The 22,666-nt window shown below is 56.2% G+C and overlaps 1 protein-coding gene across 1 annotated transcript; it reads left to right on the top strand.

The window, feature by feature from the left end:
• The first annotated feature begins 6,541 nt into the window (after nt 1-6,541).
• SAMD10 (sterile alpha motif domain containing 10) lies at nt 6,542-14,157 on the top strand. Its single transcript, XM_057365878.1, has 5 exons — nt 6,542-6,611; nt 8,198-8,391; nt 11,407-11,575; nt 12,905-13,045; nt 13,347-14,157. The coding sequence occupies exons 1-5, from the start codon at nt 6,542-6,544 to the stop codon at nt 13,409-13,411; spliced, it is 639 nt and encodes a 212-aa protein (XP_057221861.1). The 3' UTR covers nt 13,412-14,157.
• The last annotated feature ends 8,509 nt before the right edge of the window (nt 14,158-22,666 follow it).

The following is a 22,666-nucleotide window of genomic DNA, read 5'->3' as shown; positions in this document are numbered from 1 at the left end:
CTAAAATACATATATTTATCTTTTTTATACCAAAAAGAATTRAAATACTGCTTTTATATTTTTTACCCTTGCTGGGATTTGATTAGGAACATAGCAGAGGTGGATCCTGCCGTCCCGCTGTGTCCTTGCAGAGCTACATCATGTGTGTCCTCTCATTGGATTAAGTTGCAAATTCACAATTTCACTTGGGGAAACAATATTAAAAGAAAAAAAAAAAAACAGCTCTCTGTGCTGAGGGAAAGGAGGTGATCAGGCTCTCAAATAATTACAGGCTGCCTTGAAAATAACCGTGACGTGCCAAAATCCAATTAGAAATATATCTATATAAACCTTTGAATGGAAGAGCTTCCATCCTTTCAGCCCCGCTTTGTGTCCCAGAGAGCAGCAAAAAGGGAGTGATGCCTCGGATGTCCTCTGCCAATAAATCATCAGCCTTGGGAAGGTGCAGATGTCACTGTGAGTGGCAGGAGAGTCMCCTGTCCAGCCAGGGGTCAGAGGACAGCGCAGGTACATCCCGGGCTCTCCAAGCCAGAGCTCCAACGTGACCTGCAGCACCCCCCTGCAGCACTTAGCTTTGGTTGTTTTATTATCAGCATGAAAATAAATTCTTTTCAGGGAGAGATTTTCATAACACTAAATATTTCCATGCCTGGTTGAGATAAGCACCATCCATCAGCGTGCACCAGGCAGGAGGCTTCAGCASAAAGCTGTTTTTGATTCTATCTCCCTGCAAGTGCTTCAACAAATTCATCTCAAAGTCTTTGCGCAAAAAAAATCGGGGGAGATTTGGGAAAATCCTTCTGTGGTGTTTAGTTTGGGAGTGTCTCTTGGGGGTGTGGTGAAGGGGGGGGGTCCCCAACACCCAGCTGCATTCACAGCCGCCAGGACCGTGGTTGGGTGCCATGGGGAGGGTTTATGGAGGTGACATCCCAGCAGGACAGGATGTCCCAAGGCCACCCAGACCACGTGCCCGGCCACTGATGGATGTGTGATTGTGGTTCCTCCCCCTYGCTGGGTGCTCCCTTTTCCTGCTGATGAGCGGTTTTCATTAACGAGCAGACAAGCAGAGCACCAGAGAAATTAGCCACTTTTCTCCTTGGACAAATAACTTCCGTCTGAAGGCTTTTCATCTCCTCCCTCTCATCCTCGCGGGGCGCGGCGGGAGGAAAGCTGATGTTTAATTACTTCCTTTATTCTCTGAAAAACGAACGTGCTGAATCATCCCAGCCTCGCACCCTCTTCAGATCCTGCTGCTGGGGAGGGATGGGACATACAGGAATGCTGGTGCTCTCCCTACCCAAATCCATGTGCATGAGGAGGTGCTCACTGGAGCYACAGCTTATCCCCTTCCCACCCCATCAGTGCCTTGGGAAGAAAAGCCCTGGCTTATGCTTTGAGCTTCCCAAGTTGTGTCTGGGTTTAGGACTACCCCTCCCTACTATTAAACTCCTGTTTAACTGTGGAAACTCCTCCACCAGACATCAGAAGACTCAAAGTCAGACCAAAACCTAAGACAGAGYTGCTGGGGCTGCTTAAAAGGTGCCTCACCATGGAAGGGGTTGAGTGACAGCCCAAGAGTGATGCTGCATGCTGTAAAGCCAAAGATGGTTGGAGCATGGAGCAGTTGTGGCAGTGTGTGGGACCACACCACCTCCCCAACCCTCCCCACGCAGCCCGAGGCTCAAGGTTTTTCTGAAAATCCTTTGGAATTTCAGATGGATGAGCATCTTGAACTTCCCCAGGCACCCAAACTCCACCACACTGTCCCCAGGCCATTGGGATGCTGGGCTGGCACCAGGCTCATTTGCAGATGAGGAGGAAATAAATTCTAACCCCTGGACACGTGAAACCTTTCCTGGAGAAGTGCAATTACTAGCAGAAAAATCACGGAAAGCRAAGCCTGGGAACAGCGCAGCACTTATTTTTAATAACAGCTTGGTGTAATCTGCACACATTTCTCAAGTGATATCAGCCTTTTCCTGCCAAGGCCCCTCTTTAACTATATTTCTCTCAGCAAATTTCTGCCGTGGCTCAAAAGCTCTGTGTGTAGACAAAGACTGAGGGAAAAATGGAAAATTCAAATGGATGGAGAACACATTCTTTCTTTATCTGCTTGCAACAAGCAGCATTGCCCTGCCCGCTCCCTTGAAGCAGGTGGAGCAATGACAGTTCTGCCCAGGAATTCTCAAGCTTTTAGTGGCAGACCCTTTGCAGGCTACACACAGGGTTTGTGGCCTGATGTCCCCACGACATGCATGGTTTGTGACTCGATGTCCCCRCTCCCTGCCTGGCAGCATGGTTGGCTCGCTGAATGTTTCAGCCCTGGCCAGCTCCCAGCRCAGAGCTGAGCCAGCATCCAGCCTTGTCAGGGGCTTGAGCCTCATCCAGAGCTGCTCCTGATTGAGCATCCAAAATTTTGGAAAGCTCCTATTGATTTGGGGAGCTGAATTTAGTTTTGGCAAGTGCTTCGCTCACACACACAGCTGCACAGCCCGGATCCAAGAGGGTTTTATGCCGTAGCTGTACAAGGCCGATGAACAGCCACACAAACCCAGCACTGGGCTGTAGAAGGTCACTGCCACCTGCTGCACCTTCCCAGCCTTCAGGGCTGTGAGCATCACACAGTGTGCTTAAGMTGAGTGTTCTTCCTCTCAAAACAAGGGTGAGGGTGCTGTCCTGTGCTGCAGTGGGTCTGTGACAGAGAACCCTTGCAGAGGTGGAGAATGGCAGCACAGGCATCTGCTTGTCCTTGTCCTGGGCACCTGGGGGTGTCCCCACCTCCATCCCAGACTGGTGCAGGATGGCCACAGGGTGCAGAGTCAGAGCCCAGTTCCTCGGTGACTGCAGGGGCTGGCAGGGACTGTCCTTGGCTGGGGGTCAGGTGTGACAGCTCAAGGCAGGCACCTCCAAAAATACCTGTGGGGTTGTCACCCCGGGGGAGTGATGAGTGCTGGCGACACCTTCTGCTCCATGCTGGTGCGCCGAGCACCAGTGAGGTTTGTTGRGTGCCCACTCATGCTGAGACCGCCCACCAGAGCCCATGCAGCACCCACAGGGATGAGCACCCTCCTCTGCCTGCCCCCTGTCACCCAGCCAGGGAGCTGGAGGTCTGGTGGAGAAGAGACGTTTGGGAAGGAGGCAACAACCAGGTGTTTTCCGCTCTGTACCCGCTGCAAACATGACCAAAAACCTGTCCATGGTGTCCACCGCACCCTGGTGTCCCCAAGGACCTGTTCCCCCAATTGGGGAGAGATAGTGGGGATGATGCCCGCAGCCCCAGCAGGGATCGGGGGATGCTCGGGGATCCTCGGGGCGGGCGGCAGCGCGGGGCCGGCGGCGGGCGGAGCCCCCGGGGGTGGCGGATCGCGGCACCGCCCCCGGCGCGGACACCGGGGCGGGGCGGGCGGGAGCGCCCGGTGCCGGCGGCGGCGCGGGGGGCGCGGGGCTCCGTCCCCGCCCGAGCGCGGCGCCGCTGCCGGAGGATGAGCTACGGCCGGCCCAAGGACATGGAAGGTACCGGGCGCGGGCGGGGGGGCTCAGGTGCGCGGCGGGACGCGCTTCCCCCAGCTGGGGATCCGCTCCATCTCGGGGAGCTGCCCTTCATCTCTCCCCGATTCTGCCCCCTCCATCCTGGGGGTCTGCCCGTCCTCCATCCCCCGGTGCTGCCCCCTCCATGCCGGGGGTCTGTTTGTCATCCCTCCCCCGGTGTTCCCCCCTCCATCCCGGGGCTCTGCCTGCCCTCGATCGCCAGTGCTGTCCTCTCCATCCCGGCAGTCAGTCCCTCCACATCCCCCTTTGCTCCCCCATTCTGGGGAGGGACTGTCCCCTGCACTACCCCGATATTGTGGTGTACCAATGAAATTTGGCTAGAGCGAAGGGTTGCAGGTGTGAGGGCAGGACAGGCAGGCCTGGGGGTGCTGGAGCAGGGCAGAACCCCTGGGAAGAGCATGTCAAGGTGGAAGGGGGCTCGCTGCAGGCAGGGGTGTCCCTGCTGTGGGCTCCCACCTCTGCCTCCTGCCAGGAGAACCAGAGTTCTCACCTGGAGTTCTGTCCTCTACCCTCACCTCACACTCTCACACTGTCCAACCCTACAGAAATCCTCTGACACGGGGTGCTCAGGGACCTCCTGCAGTACCCACGGGAGTCTCAGGAGCACAGATATCCCAAAGGCATGCACTGCCACCTCCAAACCCCATTACCACTTCCTCAATGTCCASGGCACCCATTGTGCTGCACAGGGAGGATGGAAAGGACATGTCCCTTTTGTTCCCTTCCTCCTCTGTCCTCRGGAGGCACCAGCAGTGGGCAGCCACCAGCCTGAGCTCCGTCCCTGCGCGGGGCTCCCATCTCACCTCCATAAGCAGGGAATTCAGAGGGAAGCACTGAGGTGAAGCTCATTGCATCCAGGGCCTGAGCCAAGTACACCCCAGGGAAACCAGGAGAGGCTGGAGGGGGTGGCAGTCCTCTTTGAGTGTGGTCTCATATTCCTCAGGGGCAGCAGGTCTTAGGGAATAGCTCAGGGCAGGACCTGGTCCATCCTATAGGGATTCAAAGATGGGATATGCTGGGGTATCCCAGAGAGCATCACTGGAATGATCATCCAGAGGCTCCACCAGCGCAAGCAGCAGCTCTGCCCTGCACCAGGGTGATGCCACGTGGAAGGGACAGGGGACCAGGGCAATGGCAATGCCTGCTAAGCTCATGGCTCATGCAGATGCCACTAAAACCAAGATGAGTTCTTCACAAGGCTGTTCCCTGGACTGAGCAAATTCCCTGTCCTGAGAGTCCTCAAAGACTTCTGGTCCCATCCACCCTTCACCTGCCTGCAGGAGCACAGGAGAGACCACAAGCTCCCCGAATCCACCTCCAGCTATGAGCAAATCCCTCGATGTATTTGGTGTTAAACGTCTYTTTCCCTCCCAAATGCGGTGTGACCACCCACCCTTGAGGGTCGTCACACACRGGCAGCCAGGCGAGCCAGCAAAGTGATTTCGTTCCTTGTGTAGCTTGTTTCAAGCTTCTGCCATTAATCCCGGGAATCCTGTCTGACCCCGGGAAGCCTGACTGCCCCCACTGCAGCTGCCTGCTGACAAGTCCCCATCTGGAGGGCAGGTCTATGGGACAGCCACACGTGCGATGGCATCAAAGACACAGGGGTGTTCCTGAGGTCATGCTGAGAAGCGGTGGCAGAAGACAGAGCAGGAGTCAGGCAGTCTTTGCCTGTCCAGGCGTTTGGCTCCCCTCACTGTGCCCCTGCCTGCTCCTCSTGCAGCTTGGCTGCTGCCACCGTGTCCCCGGGGCAGGTCCTGGTCACCTGCGAGCAGGAAGCGCCCGTGGGAAGTCACCTGGCAGCCAATTTGTTGGTAGCGATCTACCTGTGCCCACCTCGGTTCCCACATGGAAATGCTTTTGTCGGTGAATGCCGCCCCATCCTGCCCCGAGGTGCCCATCCCCGGGAGGTTTTCCGTCCCTCTCCCCAAGAGCAGCTGCTGCTGCTCTGARCCTCTCCAGCGCTCACGTTTCACCAGCCATAAAAGTGTCTGGAGAGGGAACGGGAGTGGGAGCAGCGCTGTGCCTGGCGAGGGGAGGGAGCGGCGTCTGTCCCTGTCGCTGCTGCAGACCCTGTCCCACCGCTGCCGGTCTCCCTGCGGTGACCCGGACCTGGCCTCCCCTCCCTGTGTGGCTGGARAGATGCCCAAAATGGATCAAAGAGCCATGGAAACAAGCCGGCAGCGATTCCCCGGCGGCGAGCAGGCAGTGGGGTGTCAGTCACACGGGGCTGGCAGACAGGGCACAGGGACCCTGGACCAGCTTGTAGGGACTCAGAACAGTGGGGGCACAGTGGCTGTTTGGGGAGCTGAGCTGAGCTGTCCCCTCCCCACTCCAGCTCACACTCAGCCAGCCTGAATGTTCCTGCATTCCCATTTCAGGATTCAAAACAGCCTTTACTCTCCGATCTGTGCTGCCTCTGTGGGAACCCCACTTCTGCCCGCACCCCAACATGGCCATAACCACGCTGGCTTTGGCCAGGAGCAGGTGGAGCCCACCCTGAGCCCTGCAGCCCCTTCCCGTGAAGGTTGTTCATCACCACGCTCCTTTGCTTTTTCTCCTGCATCCCGAATGCCCCAAGCCGCCGGTGACCCCGGTGCTGCCACACTCGTGCCATGGCTCCTCTCCCAGGGATGCCCGGTGGGTCCGGTGTCCCCTGCAGCACCCCCGTCAGGCTCCCCGTCCATCCCACTGCCAGCTGGCCTTGCCGCGGGATTAGGCGGGATCGCCACGGGAAAGCACCGAGCATCTCTCCGGATCAAACGCCCACGGGGCAGTGGGGAGGGGGTGTAAATTCACCCCCCTGTCCGTGTGAGAACGGCTCGGGGTTGCCCGGAGCTGGGATGAGCGTGCAGCCGGTGCTCAGAGGCAGTGGGAGGGAGGCGTTCGGGGGAATCAGTCAGGTGTGGACGAGGTATGAGGGGAGGCAGGGATGGAGCCGCACTCGTGACAGCGGTGCCGAGCGCTCACGCGCATCCCTCCTCCTGCCGAGATGCAGCAGGGCCGGCCATCCCTCTGCTGCGTCTCCACCATCCGCAGCTCGCAGGGACCACCCGAGCCAGGTGAGGGGTCTGCGGGGTATGGCCGGGGGGCTGTGGGGCCAGCGGGCCCCGGGGGGTGATGCTGTGTGTGCATTCCTGGCCGGAGGGCACAGCCAGGCTCAGCAGAGAGGGGCGGAGGGGATGGAGGGCGGCCGGGCGCTCCTGGGGAAGCTGTGGCTGCTCCCCACACAGGGCACGGGAAGGAGAGGAGAGCCCGGGTTGAGTGTCACCCCCGTGTCCCYGCGTSGAGYCAGCCTAGGGCTGTCCTGCCAAGGSGCTYCTCTGTCCCCATCCTTTCCTTGACCCAAAATGCTCCTACATGCTCCCATTCTTTGCTTTTCCTCCTGCATYCCGAATGCCCCAAGCCCCCGGTGACCCCTGTGCTGCCCAGCCATCAGACAGGTCYTGTGCCTCAGTTTCCCCGCGGCAATGCTTCCCACTGGGTGTGTTTAAGAAACAACACTGTGTGATGTGGTCTGRGTATCCTGGGATATATGGACAACCCTTTCCTGCTTTATTTTGACTTTTTTTTTTTTCGCTTTTGCACGAAGGTGTATTTGAGTGACCTCTTTGAAACCYCTTCCCTCTTAAAACCCAGTAATTAGAAAAATAAGCTGCAACAGGGTTTCTCCAGCCCTCCTGCTCTCCCGGGGTGGTTTATCCTGGAGGTGGGTCACTTTTGGTGCTGTTCTGCTCTTGGAGGTGGTTCATGACTTGTCTGGCTCTCTGGGGTGGGAGCAGGTGAGCTGGGCGTTGCTCTGGTCTTTGCTTCCACGGATCAGAGCTGCTTATGTCAAGCCGTCTGGCTTTTATCCGGAGCAGACAGAGCATGAGCCCCTAATACCCACTCACCCTCCTCCCACAACAGCCGGRTCCCTTCAACCCCATTCAAAGGAAAGCTTTRCAACCTCGTTGCAACCCCAACAYCCCCAGCTTGTTAAAAYMCAAGGAAWTGGACTTCAATGATCTTYGTGKGTCCCTTCCAACTCAKGATATTCTCYGAYTCTGTGAATAAGGGGCAAAAAGCAYTTGTGGGTAAATGTCTCTTTGTGGTCATTATTGAAGGGGGTGTGTTCAGCTATCACTGGGGTACACAGCAGCTGTCCCCAGCACCCATGGTCTGTGCTGGGGGACCARCCCTTCCCCACCAGGCTGCCCAGGGAGGGTTCCTCTGCTCCCCTTCCCTCAGTGCTGGCATTTTGCTGTCAGCCTGGTCCGTGGAAAGCGGCTTCCCTTGGCCCCCTCCCGGTGCCTGTCCCACAGAGTGGCAGTGACAAGCAGGAGGTTCTCTCCACGTGTCGGGGATCGGCTGTGGGTCCCGCGTCTGCTCGGCTGGCGGGTGTCAAAACAAACGTCGCTCGTGAGGGGTTTGTGTGGGCAAACATCTTGTCGGGTGCCTGCTGGATCCCGGCGCCAGCTGGCGGCTCCTGGGCTGGTGGATTTTCTTCCTGGCAATGGGAAAGGAAGGCGGGAACAGGGAGATTTTGGAGAGAAGGGACCACAGCCTGAGCTCAGCAGGCACTGCGGGGTAAAAAAGGCATTTTTGCGTGCCCAGGCTTGGGATGGATGGGCACCATGGCCGTCTCTCACCCCCATTCCCTCTGCAGCCGCCGCTGCCGCCACCGCTCACTTCAGCTTCTGCCGCAGCCTCCTGGAGCACACGGTGTCGGCCGAAAACCTCAGCTACCGCCTGCAGCGGAACCCGGGCAGCAGCCTCACCTGGCACGACGGCCGCAGCCAGCGCCCCGACAGCGGCCGCACCGTCAAACTCCTGCGGCAGCCGGGCACCGAGGGCTCGCAGGTACCACCCACCCCACCCCATCCCGGGCGTGCCGAGGGGAACGCGGCTCCTTGTGTCCGCCAGACCACGGASTGCCCGCAGGATAATCTCCTCTTTCCCTGCAGGATCAGGCCTTCAGATCCTGTTTTGTGGGAAGCCCTCGTGATTATTGGGCATTTAATTATAGTAATATATATAAACATAGTAATTTGATTGTTATCATCAGGCTGGGGCTGTGCTGCGGTGAACTCGCTGCATCAGCTCCTCTCTGTGCATCACTTGCCCTCCCACCTGGAGCTGGGACTTAATACAATTTTGCAGTAAGTGTGCCAGGACCGAATTCCTTATAACACCTTAAAATCCCTGAGCGCTTGGGTGTGCCTCTTAGCCAGGTTTGGGCCATTGTTCTCCTAAAATTTAGAATGTTTTTGTGCTAAGGAGGCTGTGAGCCAAAGGTTTCCTTCYATTCACTGCTGCAGAGCCACAGGAAGGAGCATCATCACTGCATGTGGCTCCTGGTGCTTCCCAGCCTCTCCTTAACGCCCTGGGAGATGGGTTAAGAGGTCGCACAGCCAGACAGTGAATGCTGGAAAAAAAAACAGGGGAAATCCAACTGCCTGGCTTCCAGCTGCCAACATGGAGATGCTTTTGTGTCACCAGTACCTGTCTGGTTTGGCTTCAGAAGAGAGTAGGCACCCCACAGGGATGGGTRTGATTGTGATGCTCTCAGGAGCAGCAGCTCCAGGGGAGACAATGTCCCATGTGCTGGTGGCACTGTCCCATCACCTCCAGGTGGCTCCTGCATGGGGGACACACCAGCCACTCTCCAGCTGCCAGCTGTGCTCATCATTGCTCTCCCTTCTCCACCTCTATGTGCTGCCCAGGAGGATTTAGTGAAAGGTTCTTAATTTGCCACAAGAAAAGAAAAATGCCCGCGCGAAGGGAGGTGACGCAAGTTGCTTCTTGCGGTGCCCAGGGATGGCTCCCACCCCCCGGTTCTTCCAGCCACCTCCTGCCTTCCTGCCAGAGCAGCCTCCCAGCCTTCCTGCCTGCTCTCCTCCACACCGGCGCTCGATATTCACGGCTGAGAGTTTATCAGAGAGACAGCGCGGCTCAGCCGGCTGGAAAACGGATCCGTGATCCCTTACACCTCCCCTGCCCCTCTGGGGAGCGCAGGGACTCACTTGGGCACCGTCCGTGGGGATCGGGGAACGCATGCCGAGCAGGCAGCGCAGTGTTTAGGGATGCTGGGATGCAGGGCTGTTCCTGATGAGTGATGTGCGTGCAGCCGTGTGCGTGCCCAGGGAAATTGCCGATTGTTTGTCACCTCTTCCCCCGTGCCTCGGAGGGTTAGTTGGATAATAGCTRTGGGAAGCTCGCGGGAAGCTCCCGGGAAGCTGGTTGTTATTCCCCCCAGCCCCTCCGCTTCTCATCATCACTCGTTAGTGAATCCAGAACAAATCGCCTCCTCCTCCTCCTCCTCCCCGCCACGGCACACTCTCCGGCGCGCTCAGCCGAGTGTGAAGGAGCCGCGCAGCCGGCGTGGGCTGGGGCTGCTCCCGCAGGCGRGCGACTCCCGGGATGCGTCTGGTGGAGCGGGGCAGCTGCCGGGGTCTCCCCCAATGGTGAGGGTTTGGTTCGGACACTGCAAAGTGTGCACCAAATATCGGATTTTCCACCTGCTTTGGAGACGGACTCCTTAGTTATTAATGTACAGCCTCCCAACTTTGCCTTCTCCGCTCTTGCTTGATTGTTCCCAGCGGGCTCTGCTTGAGGAAAAGTTCCTTYCCAAGCTCAAACGCTCCCCTGGGCACAGGCAGCAGCCCCACCAGRCTGGCTGGGCTCCGTGGCAATGCCTGGCACGGGGCAAGGAGCACATCCCAGCCCCTGCTGCCCTCCGCTGCSTCCTCCGCAGCACCTCTCAGGAATGTGTCATTAGCTGCAGTGACCGCGGCATGTCTGGAGTCCCTCTTACACTAATTATCCCTGCTCCTCTATTAGACATGCTTAATTAGCCAGCGTTCACACGCAGAGGTCGATGTTGGCACACCGCGGGCGACACGCTGTCGACCTTTGCCATGCCCGTGTGTCCTGCATCAGCTGCTAATCCTGCCCTGTCCCTGCCGAGTCCTGGGCATGGGTGAGCCCTGGCAGTCCAATCCCCTTGTGTTGTGGGAAGCAGGGTCCTCTTTTCCACCCCAGCTTGGTTGTGATCCAGCTCAGGACAGTTCCAGCAAGTGGATGCTTTGGAGCAGCGACGTTTGCTGGTGCTGCTCAAGGAGGAAATCTCGGCATCACCACTAGTGGAGAGCTCACCAATCTCTCCAGGGAAAAGGAAATTCCTGCATCCTCCAGCCACATTTCCCAGCCAACCTGCAGGATTCCCTAGGAGAAGCAGGCTTGTTCCCCTGCACAGTTACAGCTCAAGATGTTTGATTTGCTTTGTGAGAGATAAATCCAGGCTGCAACAACCTTSYGAGGMCAGAGTAGCTGTGATGTGGGAGACRGAATGGCGCTGCCAAGTGGCTCAGGGTGAGACTGGGTGGCTCAGAGTGAKCCTGGCCACTGCTGCAGAGGGAGGGAAGGTGGGATGGAGGGATGCTGTCATCCAAGCTCTGTCTCCCTATGTACATAAYTTGGTACCGTGCATGGCACAGCTCAGCAGGTGGTGGAGGCCAGGGCATGCTGGGGTGCTGGGGACGGTGACCCTGCTTTATCCTGGGTGTCTGTGGGCATGGCAGCACCCTAAGAATGATCTGTGGGATTCAGAGGTGGCCTCAGGTACCTCCAAGGCTGCAGGACCTCGTTGTGGCCAGTCTGCTCAGGGCTGAAGGTGGTTGAGATGGAAAGAAAGGGAGATTCCTTCCTGCTCCAGAGCACCAGCTGGCTGCTGGCTGCTTTCCTGGGGACTTCTGTCCTACCAACATCTGGTGGGGTTGGCTTTTCACCCATTCCTGCTCTCCTCCACAACCTCACTGGCTTTTTCTCCTCACAGGGTTGTGTCCCACTAATGCCCTTCCCTCCCACCCCCCTCAGGTCCGTGGCTGTGACCACTATGGCATCTACCACACCAGCCCCACGCTGGGCAGCCTGGTCAAGCCAGTGGTGCTCTGGACCCAGCAGGATGTGTGCAAATGGCTGAAGAAGCACTGCCCACACAACTATCTCGTCTACGTCGAGGCGTTCTCCCACCACGCCATCACAGGTACAGTGTCCCCCAGTTCACTGCCAGCCTATTGCCATTAGCACGTGCTYCTGGGAAAGGCTGTTGGAGGTCTGTGGTTCAGAAGATGGACATACCCCCCATTTCTGTCCCCTCTCCCCATGAATTACAGCTAGGGTGAGAGCAGGGGACATGGTGACACCAACCCAGGCTGGACAGGAGGCATCTCCCAGCAGGGTGAGCTCCAGGAAAGGCTGAATGTTCTTTAAAATTAGCTGATTTATAAGATGGGGAAGTATCTTCTCTTCGCCTAGATTAATATGATAATAGTATTCTTAAGGTTTTTTAAATACTGAAATTTTTGCAGAAGAGAAAAATCTCTGCTCAGTCAAAGTCCAMGTTGCAAAGGTCTTTGTCCAGGTCTGAATCCAACTCCCAACCAAGCCCTTTAAGGAGACTCTGTAGGACCTGCTCTCTCCCCTTTGCTCTCTGGAAACTGTGGCTTTGACCTCTGTGTGAGAGCAYCATTCKTGTCCACCTTTAATATGTGCAAGASCAGACTGAGCTCTGCCAGGGCCAGGGGACAGCGAAGGGAGGGCAGGAGCTGCCCGGAGGGGATGCAAAAYCCTAATGCAAGAGCTGAGCCAGCCCTTGCTCCGGCAACAAAGGCAGCATTAGCGAGCGAGTGTACGCTGGGAAGCAAGGACAAAAGCTGGTTGAAAATCCCTCGTCTAATAGCCCCAGACTGGAGRAAAGTGGCTCGGCGGGACCGCAGCGCTAATGCGTTGTGATGGGCACCCCCATTCCCCCGGGACGACCCGCCCGCGTGGGGACCCGGCGCTCGGAAAACATCTCCTCGTGTGGGAGGTGGAGCGGAGAAATGGAAAGCTGCCGCCTGCGGGGATGGGTTACAGGATTGCGGTGCCGGTACCTGTCACAGGCTGGGGACATGAGCTGCCACCCGGCGCTCTCTGGAACTGAGGTCACGAACCACAATGGTTTGGGGTGGGAGGGACCTCAAASCTCATCTCATTCCATGTCCCTGYCATGGSCAGGGACAYCTTCTGCTAGACCAGGCTTCTCAAAGCCTTGTCCAGCCTGATCTTGAACCCTTCCAGGGATGAGGCAGACACAACTTTTCTGCGCAACCTGTGGGACCTCCCCACTCTCACTGGGAAGAATTTCTTCCCAATATTMAGTTTAACCCTATCCTGTGTCCTGTCACTCCATGCCCTACTCCAGACAGTGAGAGAGCACTCCCTCCTCATTCCTGCATGCTGATGGGCTCCCCTTTGCGTCACCCTTTCCTGGAGTCATCCCCCCATCCCACCCACGGGGCTGGCTGGGCACCGAGCAATGCCGTGTTTGCAGGCCGGGCGCTGCTGCGGCTGAACGGGGAGAAGCTGCAGCGCATGGGGATCGTGCTGGAGACGCAGCGCCAGGAGGTTTTGCAGCAGGTCCTGCAGCTCCAGGTGCGAGAGGAGGTGCGGAACCTGCAGCTGCTCAGCCAAGGTAGGGCCGAGGGGCAGGGGGAGGCTCTGGGGCTGGGCTGTGGCGCACAGAAAGGGGCTGTAGGGCATGGGAAGGGGTTGTGGTGCAGTTCGGAGAGCACAGGGGTGAGTTGTGATGCACAGGGCCAGGCTGCCACGCGCAGCCCAAAATCCGTCTGGGGCATTTTGAAAAGAAGAGATCCTCTGGGGCTGGCAGTGGGTGAGCTGCAAGGTGCTACCCTGCAGGCCGTTTATTCCTTCCTCTCCCACCTTGTTCCAGCTTCTTTTGGAAATGTCTCCTAGCTGATCCGTCTGTTTGGCAGATTTCACCAACACTGTGAACCGAGCTCCGCTGGGATGGGCTGTGCAGCGCCGATACGAGACCTGAGCCACACGCTTGGAATAAGAAGAGACAGCTTCCCAGACACTCCGGGGCTCCTCTCCTGCTTCTTCCTTCTCTTTCTTTTAAAGGAATACATTCCTGTGCAGGGATGGAAGGTTTCTTCCAGCGGACATGTCTCCTGGTTGGAGGAAAATCAGCAAACCAGCTGCTGGGACAGATGATGAACTTCCATCCACCTGAGCCTGACGATTCGCAGGGAAAGAAATGGAAAAAAAAGGAGATGGCAACAGGCAGGGCTCAGCACTGTGGAGAAAGGGAATGCAGAGGTTCCAGGGACAGCACGGAGCCATGTGCAGGACACTGAAGCATTATGCACTTGGGCAACATCCCAGCACCCGGCAACTTGTGTCCGTGCCTCGGAGCTTATTTAGGGAGCTTTGGTTTCCTCATCAGACTGGGCTGTCTTCCAGCATCCGGGGAGGTGACGTTATCGGTAGCAAATGAGATGATACAACCAGCCAAAAAAATTCCAAGCGGGGCCAAGACCCCAGCACCCAGCTCCACTTGGTGAGTTAAAAAGGGAGCTGAGTCACCAGGGCTGGAAAATCTGTGAGTAAGGGCAGGATGGGTGCGCCAGGAGGGTGTCATGGCCTGGAGGAAGCTGTGCCAGGAGTTCATCCTTCACCTGTGGGCAGGCAGGGGAGCCCCTGCAGGGGCTGGGGGAGCAGGCAGAGGTGCTGTCATGTGGAGCTGGGTGCTGCCAGGTGGAGCTGGGTGCTGCCCAGGGTGATGCTGGGGGTCACTGGGGGTCAGATCCTCCCCAGYCCCCATGCCCAGCCCTGCTCTGCTCCGTGCTCCCACCAGCTCTGCAGAGCTCTGCTCGTCCAGGCACTGGCAGATTCTTGTCCTGGCAGTGGTGCCACCAAAGCCAGGCACCTTCCTGACAACCTTCACTATCATTAAGGTGAAAGTGTTTGCTGTTTTATACCACCAGCCCCCAAATTCTCCCTTACAGAGCTACAGACTGCCCTTAAGGGAAAATAAGGAAAATCCGTGTGTAAAACAGGATTTGGGGCCAGGATGGATGCTRTCACCTCCCCACATCCCACCTCAGGTGATGAGGGTAGGGCTGTGGGTCCTGGGGCTCCAAAAACAGCAGCTCCCCMAAACCCCCGGGGCATTTGGATGTGGAGGCAGTCACGGTGCCCCCCAGTTGGGCACTCACCCGCCTGCTCCTCTGCTGGTAATAAATTAGAGACTGTTATTTTAACTCACTGCTCTTCTGAGTCTTCCCACACCCAAACCTGCACTGCAAGTTTACTCCCTCCGGTCCTCCCTGGGGATGCTCAGGAGATGTCTACAGCCTTAAATCCCTCTGTGCTGGGCTGAAGGTGAAGCCTCCAAATTTCCAAAATCTAGATTTTCTCCAGAAAGGCATAATCTGGTTGGTGCCTGCAGCAGAGTGACCCAGACCATGCCGCCAACATCTCCCCTCTTTGCCTGTGGGTCAGGGGTCTGTGACCCTCAGCTCCGTCTGCAGGGAAGCAGCTCCAGGGCTTTGCTCTGTGTTGCCCCCAGCGCCCCAGGACGCAGGAATTAGAATTTCCTCCTGTTTCCATGCTGACCTTTTCAAATATGCAGCAAAATTTGCTCTTCTCACCTCAGTGGAGACTCACGAGCAGCAGAGCTGGGAGAATTTATCAAGTATTAAAAAAAGGAAAAAGAAACCAGGGGGAAAAAAACCAAAAAAAAAACCCATTTTCCCCTCTGTGGGGTTTGTTTCTGTCCTGGTGGGGCGGTGGGGGGCTGTGGGGTGGCCGGGGGAGCAGAAGCCTGGAGAGCAGGGGGCGGCTGCGGGAGTCTGCACATCGTTAGAGGGAGACGCTGAGCTTCTCTCCAGAGCCTGGAAGCTGCACAGGGACAAACGGCTCCGCCGGGCTCCAGCTGGGATCATGCAGTAAATTGGTGGAGATTTGGTTTGGAATGCAGCTGGGGTGCACAGAGCAGTGCTGGTGCTGCCCCGGACCCCCTGGAAATGTCAGGGTTCCCCCCAGATCCTGCCCCAAAGCCTGGCTGCCCCTTGCTGTGCTCCTGAGGATGCTCWGGCACCCTCCAGCTCCTCAGCAGGGAAGAAAGGAGGYACAGARGAARGTAGAAACCCCACAAACTGCACTCRGCYRRAGYCCCAGGCATGACCCCTGCTCAGGTGTTTTTGTGAGAGCCACCGGCACAGGATGGGGCTGGAGGAACTGGGTGACACAACATTCACAGGAAAGGCAGGACGATGCTGCCCCATCCCCAGTCTCCTGCTCTGTGTCTTTGTCCTGGTGAGGATGTTGATGGAGAGAGCAGAGCATCTGTCCAGGGAGTCTGTGAACTGCTGCTCKGGCAGTGTCTGGTGCCACCTAATGCCCATGGCTTGTCTGAGGGGCACTCAGGACTCTGCAGAGATGCATCCACAGCAGCCTTGGCATGGTTTTTTGCCTTCAGTAGCTCTGGGCGTAGAGTGAAATCCATCTGTGTGGTGGATCCAAGGAAACACAATCCTCCTCACAGGCGAGAACCTGGGGTGGTGAGTGCTGAACCAGAACCCTGGGAATTGGAGGCAGATGCTGCTCAGGATCCTCTCGGACTGAGGCACAGCTCGGTCACACCTCAGCTTTTGCTGAGCAAGAAAAATACCTTCTACTTGTCCAGCACTTATCTGCCAGCGATATTCCAGGCACTGCCCCAAAACAAACAGCACCGACAATGAAACACAGATGAATCAATTCATGCAATATTAAAACCAGACAACAATTAAAGTAAACAGAAAAAAAACTCAGCAAGCATCAGTCAGTCCCCTGTAGCAGGCAGGAGGATGGAGGCAGCAGCACCGGAGCACAGGGTCAGGCAATGGCCACAACTCTTGTCCCTGATAAAGTTTTTTGCCACTTTATTTGGTGGAAATTTTTTGCAATAGGCAGACTAATGTGTCACTGGCATCAGGAGTTACGTTCAGCGCCTTCTTGTCTTAGAAAGGAACAATCCAGCAATCTCTTCCCAATGGCAGAGGCACTTTGCAGATTCCAGCAAGGTTTTCAAGCAGAAAATAAAAAAGCCAGCAGAGATGCCCATAGAAAATGCATGCAAATTTGTGTGAGTAATTACTGAGCCTGGCTTGATGATGTAAACACCTCCAGCTCTGAAACACTGCTGATTGTGGCTCCGATGCACGGAATGCTCCCCATTCCTCCAACACTGAAATTCATTCTGGGTGCTGAAGGCAGCCTGAGCTGTCCCTGTCTGAGTGGGCTGGGGGCACACAGTGTGCTGGGCAGAGGGGTGGCAGCGCCTGCCATGGGCTCTGCTGAGTTGGAGCCAGTTTAAATTGGAATGCCTGTCCCTGGTGGACTGCACACTGGATCTAATTAGGACCCTGTCATCCCATCAGGTGCTCAGGGAGGATTAGAAGCCACTCTTAGTCATTGGATGGGAAACTTGACATGAGCAAGGTGTGCTGGCAGCCCAGAAAGCCAACCCTGTCCTGGGCTGCATCCCCAGCACTGTGGCAGCAGGGAGGGGAGCTTCTCCCCACTGCTCTGCTTTGCTCTGCTCTGCTTTGCTCTGCTCTGCTCTGCTCTGGAGGGACCCCACCTGCACTGCTGCCCCCAGTTCTGGGGATCCCAGCATCAGAAGGATGTGGAGTTGCTGGAGTGGATCCAGAATATGAAAACAAAGATGCTCCAAGGGCTGGAGCGTTGAAAGGCTCTGCAATGAATATAGGCTGAGAAATCTGGGATTGGTAAAGCTGGAAAAGACAAGGTTCTGGGGAGATCTTAAATCCACTTTCAGTGCATAAAGGAGCTCCAAGAGAGCWGAAAAGGGRCTTTGAACAAGGACATGGAGTGACAGGACAAGRAGGAATGGCTTCARACTGGCAGACRACAGGGTAAGATGGGATATTGGGAAGAAGTTATTCCCTGTGAAGRWGGTGAGGCACCAGMACAGATTGCCCAGAGAAGCTGTGGCTGCCTCATCCCTGGAAGTGTGCAGCAGCCTGAAAGAGCTGCCTGGGTGCTGCTCCAAGTCAGAGCACCCCAGGGAAGCGAGAGGAGCCAGCGTGTGGCTCAGTGAAACAGCAACTCCTGGGATGCTTCAGCAGCCACATCCCAGCACTGGCACACCTCCCTCWGCCTCACCCCATAGCCCTGGTCCTCATCCCACTGCCTGGTGCTGGAGGACAAGGCAAGGCTTGGGAACACACACACAGAGTCTCACAGTGATGGCAGCAGAAGTCTTCTTCCCCACTATGTTCTTGCTGCACATCCAGGACTAATCAATCTTGATTTATTGCTAATGAACTTGAAAACAGTGTTGGGATGGATCAGGTGTCACTCAGGGTGAGATGGATAATATAATTAAGATTTCCTCAAAGGTCCCGTTTTTCTTACCTTGTTAATTAAGCTGATGTGGGGCCTTCCATGCAGAATACGTAATGAGAGACTGCCAAGACAGAGCTGGCTGTTAATGGGAGGTGATGCAGGGGAAAATGCTGGCCTTGACTGCAGGGCTGGAGATATTTGGGCAACTCTTTGGGGATTTGGTTCCTCAAACCAGCCAAGAGCTGATCTCTGCTGAGAACTCACCACATGCTTTGCACAAATGCATTTGGACCATGCAGGGCAGAGCGTGCAGTCCCAGGGATGCRGGTGGAACTGGGATTGGCTGAGCATCGTGGCAGAATGGGCAGCTTCCCAAAGCACAGCCCAGGGTGTGGGGACATTGCCTGCAGAAATCCATGAGCAGCCCTGTGGCCTCAAGCAGCAGCTCTCGACCAGGCTGGAGCCTGTGGTGCGAGGAGGAGGGGAAGCTGCTCCACTCCCCATGGCCCAGGCACGTTTTTGGATCTTGCACTCTGGTGGTGACTTATGACAATGAATTAATGGCCTCTTAATAAGGGTGACACTTTCCTTAATTAGAAAGTATCAGAGCAGGGATAATTGCTTCATTTCATTTTGTTCCCCTATATTACTTCCTTCATTTTTGGTCCTCATTCTCAGCTGCTGGATGCCCTCTGAATGCTCTGCCTCCCGGGAGCCAGAAATGCTCCCAGGGACAGTGGGCATGACACAGAGCCAGGAAAGATGGAGAGAACTGGGTGTGGGTTTGCCTGTGGTGCTGCTGCTTTTGCTGGGACAGGGATGGAGAGGRGTGGGTGCAGATCCCGCTGTGGTGCTGTTGCTTTCACAGGGGCAGTGCCAGATTTGTGGCAGTGCCAGAAGCTGGCAGCACCGGGGCAGGATCAGAGCAAGTCCCCAGCAGTTTGCACTGGGGTCATTGTCACATGGGACAGCCTGACACAGGGCTGGCATGGCTGGAATAAGGGGGAGATGGCATCCACAGGCTGGGGCTTCCAAGGATTGCCCATCAAAAGGCATGCAGCAAGTTGTGGTTATGGGGCAGCCCCGGGAAGGCAAAAGGACTGAGATAAACAAYTGATCCAAAATGAGTATCATTTGAGCCGACCAGAGCTGTTCCCCAGCCTGAATGCACCAGCAGCTTTGCTGCAAAACCAAATTGAACATCCACAGCATTTCACTTGGGCCTTTTTTGGAAAGGTAAGCTTGGGGTTTGGTTTTGTCACAACATTCCCAGGCAGCACATTTGCGAAGGATGATACTACACCACCCCCACCAAAAATTAGCCACTTCACTTCACATCAGAGGATGCATTTTCTAAAACTCGGAAGGATTTGATGAAACCACATAGTTTCATCATCAGTCCTGTCCCGCATCCCTGCARCTCCTGCTGCCTTCCGTGGGGCTGTTGGTGCCCCAGAGACCTGAGCCCCTGGATGGGGATGGGTCCCAGTGGGACATGGCCCTCAGGTCACTACAACCCTGAAAATTATAAACAGCAGCCTCAGAGCTGCTGGGACCTTCATTCCTACTTGAGGCAGAAGCTTTTCCCCCCTTAACCTTCCCTCTTTGCACTGCATTTTGCTTTGTTGCCATATCTAAAATTGAATCTGTTAGGATTTTCTCTCACTTCTCTTTTTTTTCCCCTTTTTGCTTATATTTTCTGAGTGCATTCAAGCAACCAGGGAGGGGGAAAAATAATAAAAAAATCCATCAGCATAATTCCTGTCTGTCGGAGTGATGGCRGGCTCCGGTTTCCAATCAGCGGCCCAGGCTGCGGAGCAGCGTGCGGGAGGAGGCTGGGGCTGGCCCGGATGCTGCGGCACAAACCAGCTGCAAATCCCTCTTTGTTCGGGAATCACCCTCCTCCAGCCGGACCAGCCTCTGCACAGCCTGTCCTGCGGATGTGTGAGCATGTGGCTGCTCCAAGGGGCTTTGTCCCCCTGCCACTCCAAGGATAAAGGGGAAGCAGCTGCTGGCCGCRATCCTTTATCCCAGGATAAAGCCTTGGGAGACAGGGATGCCGAATGCTGGGGATGCTGAATCTCCCAGCCTGGATCTCAGCATCGAAGTCATGCCGTTTCCTTCACCTGTGCCTGGTGCACAAAGCTCTGCAGACATGGGCTGAAGTTTGGGCTCCCAGTGCTCCCAGTGCTCCCAGTGCTTCCTGTCCCACGCATTGAGCATCTCACCATCACACCAGTGGAGATGCTGGCCCTGCACAGCCCCATGTTCGCAGCAGTTAGTGAGAGCTTTGAGGGTGTCTCCAGAACAGCAATAGGTGGAAGAGGCTCTGCAGACCCAGCACTCATTTTATTCTAACAGACTCAAGAGTCTGAAAGGTGCTGCTGCAGCCCATGGATCAAACATTGGCACAGGCTGCCCAGAGAAGCCGTGGCTGCCTCATCACTGGAAGTGTTCAAGGCCAGGTTGGACGGGGCTTGGAGCAGCCTGGGAGAATGAAAGGTGTCCCTGTGTAGGGCAGGGGGGGTGGAACTATGTTCTATAAGAACCCTTCCAACCCAAACCATTCTGGGATTTCATTATTTTAAAATGTACTTTTTCATTATTCTAAAATGTACTTTTAAGGTACTTTATAAAGTGTAAATGCCCCGTCAACCAGCCCCATTCTGGGCAAGGGGCATTGCCCTCCCTCAAGGTCCTGACATCCCGAGAGGTTCTGCATCAAGAAAACCAGATTATCTCCTGCCTTTCCTTAAAGGGTKYTTTTTACATTTGTGGGGTTTTTAAYTCYAGGCAGCTGTCTTAAGCCAGAACTGACCCTTGTAGGRGATACCCGAGATTGCTGCTGGGCTGGGGTGGAGGTCACTGCATTGGCTGCATCCTGGCAGGCACAGGGCAGCTCCAGGGAGATCTGCTCAGCACCAGCATGAAGGCCAGAGAAGCAATGTCAGGATTGCATGTAGGATGGCAGCACCTCGCTGACACAGGCTATGTAATTGTTTTTTCCCTAATCTCCTCTTCCTGGGGTCCGTATCAATTTAATTTACATGCTCAATGGCTTGTACTGCTTCATCCGTGCTGCCAAGAACCTTCTCCAGCATTTACAGTCACAGTGTGTGGCTGGGTGTTGCTCCTTGGCCTCCTCCTGCCTTGAGTGGTGAGAAAGGTGGGAACAGTGGGAACACTCACCAAGGGGCCAGGGCACTGTGAAATCACCATGTGGCCTCTTCCATAGTGTTGTGCTGGTTTGCAAGGACAAGCTCTCATCCACAACCCACTTCTGCAACAAAGTCACGGTGCAAGAGGAGATGCTGTCCCATGAACACACGGAGGAAGGCAGCACCACTGCCCTGCCACTTTTGCTCTTCCTCCTCCTCCTCCTGCCCTTCCCAGCACAGCTCTCCATGTGCAACAAAACACTCCTCAGCATCTGCTCAAYATTTACTGTTCTTTTCAAGTCSRTTCCTTGGCCCCCTCTACTCAACATTTGYTGTTCTTTTCAAGTCCATTCCTTGGGCCCCTCTGCTCAGCAAAGCCTGAAAATAGCAAGAGTGGGAGCCTTTATATTGCATAATTTCAGAGGTTCTTACCTTACTCAGCCCATGGCCACCTTCTCTCCCTGCCCCTGTGTAGCCCCTGGGTGGCCAGGCTCCCTTATCACCCCTCATCCCATTCCCAGATACCCAAAATTGTGCTTTGTGAATGCAGCAAGTGAGCATGGTGGCACTTTTGCACACATGCAGCAGCTGCCAGGATGAGCGATGGGCACTGCTCACAGCAAGGAGGGCATCTCGAAGGTGCTGATAGTGCTGCCCAGTGCCAGCAAACACGTGGAGCTGCCCGATAGCCACCCCCAGGCAGCCGAGCTCTCCCGGCAGGCAGCTCGCTGGCTGTGAAGTCAGGCCGCCTTGGATATGCCTCATTTTATACAAAGAAGGTGGGTTGTGCCTGTCCCTCCCACCCCGCTGAGCACCCTCCGCTCCACCGATAATCATACCTAGCAATTACACTGAGCTTTCCCTGCTCTCTGCAGACGTTAATTAAGCTCTTTTCCCCGCAATGGAGACAAAGAGGGGAAAACCGCGGGGAAACACCCGGCTTGGGTTGGGCTTTTATTTTGCACAACTGTGCCACAGGGCCTTCCAGTTCCCGGTAGCACTGATGTAGCCATGCTCTGGTTATGGCAGGCGGGGTGGACCTGACAGCAATGGTTGTCCCGGGTTCTGCTCTCACCTGGCACAATTTATGTGATATTCCCTAAATTCTGGGCTATTGATGGCTCCCGTTTATTCCCACAGCTAGTTACCGAGGCTGCTTGTGCCCTGCAGCATCTTCCCAGGTGCCACCAGCTCTGCAGAGGGGACACCCCAAGCCTGGGATCAGGGAAAGTTCCTGTGGACATCACGACAGCCTCACACTCAGCATCATTCACGAGGTTGGGGTGGCTCTACAAGGGGACCTGGAGCACCGTGGGTTTAGRTGGATTGATGGATGGGGAGGGCGTTCTGTCAGCACCTTTGGGGGCAGGATGATGGGCAGGACACACTGGAGGGAACAGTGACACGCAGGGCACTGCCAGCACCCTGGAAGGTAGGATGATGGGCAGGACACCCTGCAGCAGAGAATAACGAGCAGGACACCTTGCAGGGCAGAACAACAGGCAGATCATCATGCCTGCACCTTGGAGAACAGRATAAAGGGCAAGGTGCCCTCTCTACAACCCGGAGGGCAGGACGACGGGCAGAACACGCTGCCGGTACCCCGGAGGKTGTGACGGAGGCCCGACACCCTGGAGGAGCGGATGGCCGCTCGGCACCCTGCCCGCATCCCGCAGAGGCAGCGCTGCCCTGCCCGCCCCGGGCTCCGTCCGCACCTGCCCGGGTCAGCCCGGTCGGGGAGCGCTGCCCCGTCCCGCCCTCCCGGGGCGGCGCCCCCG

Source organism: Malurus melanocephalus, unplaced genomic scaffold (genome assembly GCF_030028575.1).
Source record: "Malurus melanocephalus ecotype Western Australia unplaced genomic scaffold, MMel_1.1 scaffold_59, whole genome shotgun sequence".
Classification (NCBI taxonomy): Eukaryota; Metazoa; Chordata; class Aves; order Passeriformes; family Maluridae; genus Malurus; species Malurus melanocephalus.
Note: the sequence above shows the minus strand (reverse complement) of the source record. Positions and strands in the feature narration are given on the sequence as shown.